The 11,288-nt window shown below is 34.8% G+C and overlaps 1 protein-coding gene across 1 annotated transcript; it reads right to left on the bottom strand.

The window, feature by feature from the left end:
* Positions 1-8,566: 8,566 nt before the first annotated feature.
* On the bottom strand, positions 8,567-10,553 carry LOC145765541 (uncharacterized). Its single transcript, XM_082577378.1, has 3 exons — positions 10,440-10,553; positions 9,632-9,724; positions 8,567-9,402 (listed from the first exon to the last, which is right to left on the bottom strand). The coding sequence occupies exons 1-3, from the start codon at positions 10,534-10,536 to the stop codon at positions 9,107-9,109; spliced, it is 486 nt and encodes a 161-aa protein (XP_082433504.1). The 5' UTR covers positions 10,537-10,553; the 3' UTR covers positions 8,567-9,106.
* Between the last annotated feature and the right edge of the window lie 735 nt (positions 10,554-11,288).

Genomic DNA, 11,288 nt, shown 5'->3' with positions numbered 1-11,288 from the left:
ATGTAATCAAATGGCCGGATAAAGCTTGGCTGTCTACTGGCTTTTATAAAGCGGCCCTGCGTGAAAAGCCTCTACAAGTATGTGAAACAACCAGGAATATCCAATCAAGGCTTTGTCAGTTCGAGGATAAAGATTCAAAACCAACCAACCAAACTACCAAAGACCAAAGGCAAACATGGTTGCTCTGAAATCTACCGGCAGCCAGATTGAAGAAGAGTTTCTTATTTTTCCAATTAAAAATTGAGCAACGAAAATTATAGTGTAAGTGTAGCAACAAACAAAATAATATAGAAATGCACGATATAAACGTTATCACCTTCCGAGATAAGTTCAGTTGCAGAAATGCATCACGGTTAAATGTGGTTGATTTTTGTTGATATGACTTGAGGATAGCACAAGAACGTCGGATGGACGTTATCGCAATATGCTCTAAATAAAACATGATTGTTATTATCACTGTTGAACAAAAATTTGGGGTTCAATAAAACCTTGCAGAATAACGTTGAGGTTAGGCGGGTTAGAAAGATTAAGAACCTCTGGCCTACCTTATAAACCAATTCTAGTGTTCCGTATTTCAAGAGTTTTGCTCGGCTATTTTCTCTACTCTTCTGTTCATACGTAACAAACGGTTGAGGCAAACTCTAATTTTTTGTCTTGCGTGGCTAATAAATACAAGGTTTGTTAAAGAAGCTTGCAAAATGCTAGACAAAACATAAAATGCCTCTGAAAAGCATGCATAACCTTTTATTCACATATCTCGGAGTCAAATTATACATTTTTTGCCCAAATTTGTTGAAAACGTGTAAAACAGCACGGGCTTCGAATCTAAAAGAAAGGCATACTTTAAATTTATACGCAGGGTATAAGCAGGGAAGAATTTGCAAGCTTTAACGTTTATCTTTGTAGATCTTACTGTACTCTCAACTTATCAGTTCTCACGCACATTTTACAATTAAATGCAACCACACGGTGCAAGCAGATTGGCTTGTAAAGCAATTTGAAGGTGTTGTAGAAAATGTATCAACTTTGTTAAACATTAGATTCTGAGCTAGATATTGTCTATCTCGCTATATAATTAGATGATCGACTAGTTTATGGAATTATAAAAATAAACAGTTAAAACAAACCTACATTTTTAGGCTGCTAATATACTTTCTCAAATTCTTGGCATTTTGTTGACCTTATGTAAACACAAATCGATGATTACATTCTTCAGATTTCACTGAAGATGAAAGCTCTATCAATGATCGAAACGTAGGTTTTCATTATAAAACATTTAAACAACAAATTACACCTCAGGTACCTTCAGGCACGAAATGAACCATTCTAGGAAAAATGCCACGTCATATCAATGAGTGAATGAAATTTTGTCTCTGTCAACATGGATTCTGAACTGCCATTAAAATACCCTTTCCATGACAAAACAACCTTTTAATCCCTGGAAAGCATATAATGTCCCTTATCAGCCACGAACGACAAGAAATACAATTTAAACTGGTCAACTAATGGCTTAAATTGCTGCTAAAGTCATCATTGACAGCAAAGAGCAGAAGGGTAAAAAAGTATTTTCTCGCCTTTTATAGAAATTGAATTGAACTTACCCGTCGTAATTCTAATTTTATGTTTTTAATGTTGTTACTGTAATTGGTATCAAGAAAAATAAGTGGAAATTTTTGGTCAGCTCTTTCATTAAAGGGTTTTTATCTTCTAAATCGTGACTTCAACTTGGTGTGACAAAAGCGGGTTGCTGAAAATATTTGGTCAGCCATTTTTGGTTCATGCCGCTGTAAAATAAAAAAAAGGAAGCATTTTGATAAAATTGCATCATGGGCTAATCTGGTAGATGTTTAAAGATATAAACCCTCTTTTTTTTGCACTTTTGGAAAGCTTTATTTCTCTTTAATAAATGAAAACTGAACCAAAAAACTGAAGCTTCCAAAAAATCCAAAACATTTTGATTGCTGCTTTCACTAGTTGCCCTGCTGTTCACATGAAAAATGGCGACTGGTTGGAATCTAAGGTTAAGCTCATACTTATAAACTAGTAAGGGGTGATGGAAAGGTTAATGCTATCCTTTTGGGTGATGTTGCACGTTTTAATGAAAAACCTACTTTTATTTCTGAAATCCAATTATTGCATTTTTTCAAAACAAAAATGTTAAATTTTTCTGGCAAATGCTGAAAAATTGCTCAAATGGCTTTGATATTTTTGATTTATTCCTTCTTGAAAATGCAATGTGAAAATAGACATACAAGACAGTAAAAATTAAATTTAATCTATGTAAATGTAGTTACACAAAAATATTCTAAAACTTCTGCAGCTTAAAACCACAAGTCATGAAAATTTTTGGTTAGATACAGTATAAGAAATAGCGAACATCTGGATCTTCTTTCATATCGTTTATTTCTCTTGGTACGCCTTGGCTATTATTTCAATTGTTTGCTTTTTTAAAAGATTATTGGATCATCGAAAAAGAGTTGAATTTAAAAATAACCACTTTTGAACTACAAAAAGATTTCTTTAGATCAGCAAAGAACGATGCGCTATCAAACGTCGTATCCAGGCTTTACGTCATTAGTTAAAGATTTCGACTCAGTGGAAGAAAAGGTAAAGGAAGTCAATCTGCGTGTCCACCTTCTAACATGCGGTTAAGAGTCCTGTCAAAAAAACAGCCGCATGCTTATTTATGAGCGGTGTCCAACCAGAACTCTTTCGGACGTCAAAGCAAGGCTCTCACCACTTGGCTATGCTACCAGCGTTGCCTAGGCTTGTCTGGATCAAAATGAATGCGATTATATGTCATTCAAAGATTTAGAAAAACTTCTAGAAACACCTGGTATCATGCTGTTTGATCTGTAGGCTACTTATTATCATTTATTTGTGTCAGACAAAGCTGTCCATATCCAAAACAAAACAACGAAATAATACACAAACTGCAAATGCACAAAGGTCACAGAGAGCCATTTTGGATGTCGTCAGTTTAAGAGCTCACTAAATATCTAACTTACTGTTACAAATTCACATAGCAATGAGCGTTGGAACAGTTGAAAGTATTCAGAACGATAAAAACAATCAAATGACATCAGTTTCGAAACCAACAGTTTTGATTTAAATGGCATTGCCACTGGAAGCCAACTAGCGTTTTCTTTAAACTGTAAAATTACATTCCGCTTGTGTCAGACACAAAAAGAGCAAGCATTTTCCCCAAATTTCAAATCTTAATCTTATTTAGTCAAATCTGCCAACCTTGTAAACCGACATTCAAAATTTTGACCAATGGCCAGGGACGCTGGGAAGATAATTTGGACCGGTACTGATGAGATTCTCGGGCTTTAAATCAAGGCACTTCTACAAAAAACGCCTATATCAAAAAATACAAAGTGTTTTTTTCAAGTTCCCGGGTCCTTTGGCAAGGTTCTGGCCCCCTAAAATGTTTCAGAGCTTGGATGCAAAAGTACCTCCTGGACCTCTTTTATTGCCAACGGCACAAAGGGTGGTAGGCCTAGTTAAATTTAATTAACTTTTTTCATTAACAATAAACTTTTTTGACAAGTAAGTTTTAATACTCTTCATAAAACTGGCAAAAAAGTAAGCAATAAAAAAAGAGATTATCCCTGTCACTCACACTTTGTGTCGTTGGTTGTCGGAACAAACGTTGCAACGTTGACGCCATCACGACGTCAACGTCTGTCAATCGCGACGTCAATGTCAAGTTTTTGTTTGTGCATGATGTCAGATCCATTTCGATGCATTGTTTGGTCAACGAATGGTAACCAACAACATTTATAAAGTTCCCAATACCATTTAGTCCCTGATACTAAGTATTGACACAACAACAAAAAACAAGGTTATGTCGGCTGAACCATTTACTTCAACAAAAGGTCTCAACAGGATTATATGATAATAGCAAGACCGCCAGAACTAAGAGATGCAAACAAGGTATCTCGAAAGTGGCGAAAAGGTTTTGGAGTCGTTATATTTTTGAAGCGATCCCTTTGAAATGATTAGGCTCTGAACGAATTGTTCAGTAAAAATTTACTGAAAGCAAAACTTTCACTATTTACCACAACAGAAGTAAAGGTTTGTTTTTTTAAACACATTTCCTTCCTAAAAAAAATGGATGACTTGCATCATACGCTACACTCTACACATAATACACCTCAGTTTTGAATATGCTGCTAAAAATCACACAAAATATGCCGAAAAGAGACGCATTTCCGCGGGTAAAGTTCACAGTCTACGTATAGTTAAAATAAACTTTAATACTGGAACAAGCAGCAGGTTTCATCTATAAGAACCAACGTGTGAACTTTTCGAAAACAAAACCTCTCCCGACGTTATTTGATTTGTAACGTTAACATTGCAGACAGGGCCATCGACAAGATAATTTGGGCCAGGTGCAAATGAGTTCTTCTAGCCCCAAATCAAGATACTTTTAACAAACGCATAATGCGGATTCCAAATGCGATATTTCGTTGGATACTTTGACACTTTATGAAAAAACTCTCCGCCTACCCCATTCACCATTTTACCCTGATTTCACTCAGTTGGTTGAGTAGCTACAAAATTGATGAGGTCACTTGAAAATGATGTCATCACAATTATATTTGACCAGATGCGTTTGATAGCCAATCGAAGTTTTATCATAGGAATTTCTTCAAAACCTTTTTTGATGCACAGCAAAAAGAATTTGACACCATATTTCAAAAAGAAACATTCTGTTCTTTGAACACTAAATTAATAAGAGATCCAGTTTTGATTAAAAAAAAATGTAAGAATATCATGAGCCCAACTGAATCAAGCTTTTGTTAAATTTGTATAACTGTTTTGTGTAATGTCTGTTTGTTTATCGTATCCAAGCTTATGCCCGAAGTAGACGGGAAGGCAAGGAAGCCAATCTTTGTGTCCACCTTCAGGCATGCCTTTAATTCTCCTGCCAAAGACACAGCCACATGCTCTTGAGTGGTGTCGAACCGGCGCCCTTTCGATTGCCGTTCCAGGGCTCTCATCACTCGGCTATGCAGCCGGCTTGTGTGATGTCTGATGTGGTGTTCTGAGCATAAGAAATTCACATATACATCATTTGTTCACAGGAATGTACTGTACATTTAACGAGTAGCTGATGGTATTTTTTCCAAACGATTATTTCTTTACGTATGACGATCGTTGGGAGTAATCAGCTTGTAAGTAAGCAAACTTGATTGCAAATAAAAAAAACTGTTTTGACCTGCAAAAGTGTGGGTTTAGGTACTCTTCACAATGTTTTTCTGTCAAGATCGTTTTTGATTTAATCTTATTTTTAAATTAACGAAGCAAGTTTCAACTGCACTGCAACTGTGAGTCAAAGATAGCTTCCTGTTTATTGTTTCCAATCCCGGTTTATCCGAACTCGAAATGTTATTGTTTATGTTATTGTTTGCCACCTGAAACTAGACTGTTCGAGAAAATCGCAAAACCGTTTATATTTATTAACTTTGAACCATTTGGTTTAGCTGTATGCTAAATAAGCTACTGTTTATTTTCTGCTTTGTATTTTTGAGTCTAGTATTGCGGGTAGGCTATGATTTGTCAAGAAGCAGCGTGAAATCTTAAAAAACAATCCAGCCTTTTTGCAAATGATTTTTTAAGTTCGATTTTAACTTGGACATGGATCACATGTGAAACTAAAATGATACAATAAGCTTGTGATTCTATTTGAATAAAAACCTCCTAATGATCCCAATAAGTTTGAAACAGCCTGTTAAAGGTTTTCAGATGAATAGTAGCTATGTTTGGTATAATGAATTTGTGATGTGGGCTTAAACAATGCAAGCATAAGTACCAATGTCTTGATAAAGTTTGCATTGAACAAAAATGCAATTTTAAAATAGCAACTATTTAAATTATGTGGAAAGAGCGATCTACGTGAAAAATATTTGTTGATAAAATATTCTTAATGGTCAACGTGAGGGCTATTCCCAGGGCCGTTGAGAGGATAACTTGGGTCAGGTATCAATGAGATGCTCCGGTTCAAAATCAAGACTTTTTTAAGAAAAACGCACTATATCCAAAAAATACTCAACTCCCCAGCCCATTGGAAAGGTTGAGGGCCTCTAAAATCATGCCGGCTTGGGTCTAAAAGTACCCCCAGGACCCAGATGTCAACGCTACTGGCTACTCCGCTATGGTTATACGTACTTGCTTGCTGTTCAGGTGAGTAAGTTGCTCAGCCTTATGCGGACTGTCACGTGAATTGCCTCTTATGCATTACAATTTGATTGTACATCTTTGACGCTTGTTATAGCTGGGTTGCTTATTTTCCACTAGCTTAGAGAAAGAATCCTACTGTCTGATCACATAAGGTACTAATGAGTTTCTACTCGCATGTTCGGTTCCAAAACAACCAGCAAACTAACAAGTCAAGTCAAATCACTAAAAACAAAAAGGAAAAGAACTTGTGAGTGTGTAACTTGCAATTTCTTTCCAAAACCACTAAAAAAACGCATAAATTATACTGTAACAGGCAATTGGCCTACGGATAAAAAAAGACCTAACCTCATGGGCGAAACACGTGTCAGTTTTGTCTTGATTAATGTCTTTGTCTTGATTATGGTCAATTTTTCCTACAATCGGCTGATGAGAAACAATGCAAATATTTTACAAAATTTTATCTGTTTTTCTTATAAATCTAAAACAAATATTTTTCACATTTTGTTTTATTTTAAGTATCTAAAAAAGTTTGTGGCATGACTTTAACAATATGATTTCGCACTGTCAGCATGCGGCTTTAGTGTGTTTTGGATTTGGTGCCAGACCTTCTTAACGTGGGTTGATTAGTAATGAAATCTTTGCTTTTTTGTTGTTTACAAAGCAGATTGATTACATCCAATAATGTCGCATAAACGCAATACTGGCGAAATATGTTTGGTAAAAGTGGTGTAGCCTGTGATTTGAACTAAAGCTGACTAGTTTTGTTGGTAGAAAACAACCAAAATCTGGGCAATCAGACATAAAATACTTTCACTTCATTGTACCCAAAAATCGCATTCTCTTTCTACTGTTGTCAAAGTGAGTTTTGTTTAAATTCCGATCTCTGCCAGTTCACACAACAATAATTGTACCGAAAAACAACCTCTCTATGTATAATTCATAAACATTGCAATGCAATGCTATATAGCGAGGCATTGAATGACATGCTTAAAGGAGGACACCAAAATTACCCTTCTTACCTGCACGGCCACAAATGCATCTTTGATCACCGAACATAACTCGGGATATGAAAAAAACCAATCAAGCAACTCATTTAGGTTAAAAGTGATTTTGTCTCAGCGAAGAAAACAAGCAAAGCAATGTTACTGCATCGTTTTGCACTAGCCTACCAAAACCTTATTTAAAATACATCGTTCATTCAATCAATCAATGAATCGATGATATCGTTGCCGTGAGAGTCATTGCCTATAATGGTCCATCAGGTTGTTTTAGGTCCTATCGGTCTTTGATACGAGCATTGAATAATACTTTTAATTTCTTGGTAGCAAAATCAATACTTTTGGTGTCAAGCAAAGACTTTTTTCAAACTATAAAATACTGTTTTAGTGATAACTACTCAATCCGGTGCGCATGGTCTGAGAATCCTGGACGACGAGACTGCTGAGTGGCTGAAGATTTCCTGCCCTCCAATCTAGCCTGGAAAGATCGCTCATACGCCATCAAACTCAAAGAAGTTTTGTGTCGCCTCAATGAAAAGTTTGATTGAATTGTTAATTGATTTTTTGGAAAATCTTATTTTCGGAATAAAAAAGTCTTTTTAGAAATTCAATCTTGACAGTTTCCCATTCATGCATGGACTTTGAACCGCAAACTCAGGCTTGGCAAACAGGATTGACAAAATAAAGTTTCCGCTCAATGTTGAAATACTGTTACCTGTAAAATTATTCCATCCTCTTGGTACTGCTGACCAAAACATTGTCTTTAAATTCCGTTGCTCAAGCTCACACCTGAGAAATTGGCCCTTGAAGTTCTTGGAACCCAAAATCGGGTATTAATTCCGTAACCAAACACTACCAGCTTCAGAAAGGCATACGATGCTAAAAGTTCAACAACGCATATTTGTCTTAAGATTTAAATCAATTCCTCAATAACTTTGCAAAAAAACGGTTTCTTAGCTTGCTCAGTGGCTAGTTTTTAGCGTGGCAGATTTTTATTGAAAAACATTCTCAAGATTTTTTTAAATATTGTGCTTTTAAGAATCGTCGAATCATGATATTTTTTACATTTTTCAACCCATGATCTCATTAATTTAGTGTCAAAACTAACACCTTGTATGGCTGTTTACGTATAGTCACAGGTTATAGACTGAAATTCTTGCATAAACTTTATGCCTGTCTAGTTAGTACCTCAAACGTAAATTGGCAACCACTGTATTGGCATTAAACACGCCTTGCTTATCCTTGTGTTCTTGCTTATACGGTATAATCCTTTCCGAGTAAACGTGATCTGCAATATTTCACTCTGCCTGGTCCATTCGGAATTGCTTACAGCTTAAATGCAATTGCACTCTAAAGAACATAAGCAAGAAATTGTTTTAAAAATATTTATTTCCGAATAAAACACAAATACACGCCACAGTACACAATAACTTGTCAAGTCAAGGAAAGATGCTCCGGATGTAAATGATACAATAACACTGTAGTAGAGACTACTCACAAATAACAGAAAAATAAATATATTAACAGTGTAGCGCGGCAGTATCACAGCACAAGCATAAAATTTTTGATTGAATGATTGGAATCAAAACATTTCTTTTTATTTCAGATCGAAGCTTTTTGTCGGTTTTTGTCACAAGTTTAAAGTTATTGAACATCAAAAACAAGTTTGTCAACATCTGGTATCATAGATGAAAATGAAATTGTTCAGAATAACATAGAGAATACGCTGTTAGGGTGTGCTTGTTGTATCAATTTCATGAAGTAAAAATGTGAAGAAATAATAATGGTGAAGAAGAAATGGGCTTTCAGCATGTAATCGAATCACAGGCAGCTTTCGCAAATAAGTAAAAATCACCGTTTAAAGAAGAATATGCAAAACTGAAATTAAATTTGCAAACGCTCTTTTGCCCAGTTATAACTTATTTGCTAAGTGAGTTTTGATCTACCCATTTCTTTATAAGATAAACTGGACTGTAGTGATTTTGTCCTTCAGAGTGCCCGTTTCTTCTTTCAGGTGGCAAGTCAAATTCTGTGGGTTTGCTTTTTGGAAGAAAGTGATTTTGTAAAGCGTCAAAAATACGGTCCACAAGTTGAAATGTTTCACTGGAGGTTTTGACATCGGTCATGGGATTTTCTTTGCCGGCCATAAAGGGTTTTGTTTGGTCCGTTCTTTGCTGATGAAGTGCGTGGTAAAATGTTCTGGCTTTTTTGCTGACTGCAATAAAATAAAAAATTAAATATTCAGACATTTAAAAAAAAAATTCGATAACTATTCTTAATTGCACTGTAATTATTATGTTGCACAAACTTGGTAAGCTTTACTTGGTACAGTTTGTAAACTTGGTAAACTTCACAAAAAAAAAAAATACTACCGAACTTAATTTCAATAGGCTACTTGTTTACCAATAAGTTTTCTTAAACAGTAAGCTTAGTTTTTAACTTACCACAATGACGCCGGAAAAAAAGAATTGAAGGGCCGCGCATGTTCTCGATATTTTTGCACAATTCATGATTTTGAGATTTCTTAACTCTGGAGCCTAAAAAAAAAGTTATATTTAGTTGCTACAAGAAAATATCTTTTTAATGCTCAACTAACCAAAAACGAATATTTTAAACAACAAAATTAATTGTCATATTCTCTAAACTCCGACTTTTGTTTAAGAAACATTTGAGAAAGCAATGAAACATTTCACAAAATTGACGCAACGATTTTCAAGCATCAGCTTTAATACTTTGAATCATACGATCTATCACCAACTACCGTCTATCAGAGCCAAAAGGAATTTGTTGACACTTGTAATAAAGTATAGAGGGTTTAAGTCACACGGAAAATCTTTTTGCACGACTCATCCAATTTTAATGAGACACCCAGCCCAGATTCTCAACTTAACTTGAATCACCGCTTGTTGATGCTAATGCTAACGTTTTTTTTGCTTTATTTATGTATTTAGATTTGCTGTATAAAGTTAACAGGTATGTTTAACGAGAAAAGATATTTTTATCACAAAACGGTGTTTTCTATTTTTCGTTTAGATTCCCATACTCATCCGTTAAGCTTATTTGGAATGGCGGTGATTACTGATAATTAGCTTAGCGTTAAGTTTTGTCTCTTCTATGAAATAATTGTTATTTTGAATGGCGATCGCGTTAGATATACATGTGGTTGTACACAAAGCTTTGTACTTAGATTTTAATTTTTTTAAATATTAGACTTAAAAAAATGATGAAATGTTACATGAGAAGTTTACTTACCATGTTGAAAAGAGGCTCCACTTGTTTGGCTTGTAATCGTCATCAATATCCAAGTTATAGGCACCAAGGTTTTTGCGAATTGAGTAATGAAAACCATATTGTAAATTTCATAAAATCCTGTACTCTTTATCGTTAATCATAAATAGTTCTGAAAAAAGAAAATTCACATTTAAAATAATGCATCTTAGGTTGAAATTGAAGAAATAAACACATTAAAGTATCAGAAAATGCTGCATGCTCTTTTATGTCCAATGCATCTCTTTTTAAAAAGTTCTAATTGACAAATAAGCCATTTCGTAAGCCGTAAGAGTTTTATCATTCTTCGCCGTACAAAAAAAATATGTGTTATTGGACATATTAGAATATATCAATTTTGATTTTGGCCTTTAAAGTTTTGTTTTCTTCCACAAGTTTTAGAAAAATAAGCATTAAAACATAAATAATTGATACTACAATTTACTCTGTTCCTATACTTATTGACTTATAAAGCTGCTCTTCAATATTTTATCCGAGTGTAGAGTATTTTGTTCTGTGTTTTAATTAGTGCAACGAGTGAAAGTAAATGTTATTGTAACGTCTTTATTCTAGTTTTTGCTGTATGATTAGTTCTTCTTGCTAAGATTTTAAAACTTTAGCTTCGCTTATAGTGCAGGCCTCCGTCCTTCATCGAACTACGCTTTCTGCAGCTTCTGCAGTGAGTTTGAACATTTTTAGCTATGACTAAGCTGAGCACTTCGCTTGTGATTAAATTATGCCAAAAACGCACTTTTTATACTGAGCTGGATTTTTTCTCGCGCTTTTTCACTATGCCACTGCTATTTGAAAAATGTAATCTATTCAGAGCTTCTC

Source organism: Aplidium turbinatum, chromosome 2 (genome assembly GCF_918807975.1).
Source record: "Aplidium turbinatum chromosome 2, kaAplTurb1.1, whole genome shotgun sequence".
Classification (NCBI taxonomy): domain Eukaryota; kingdom Metazoa; phylum Chordata; class Ascidiacea; order Aplousobranchia; family Polyclinidae; genus Aplidium; species Aplidium turbinatum.
Note: the sequence above shows the minus strand (reverse complement) of the source record. Positions and strands in the feature narration are given on the sequence as shown.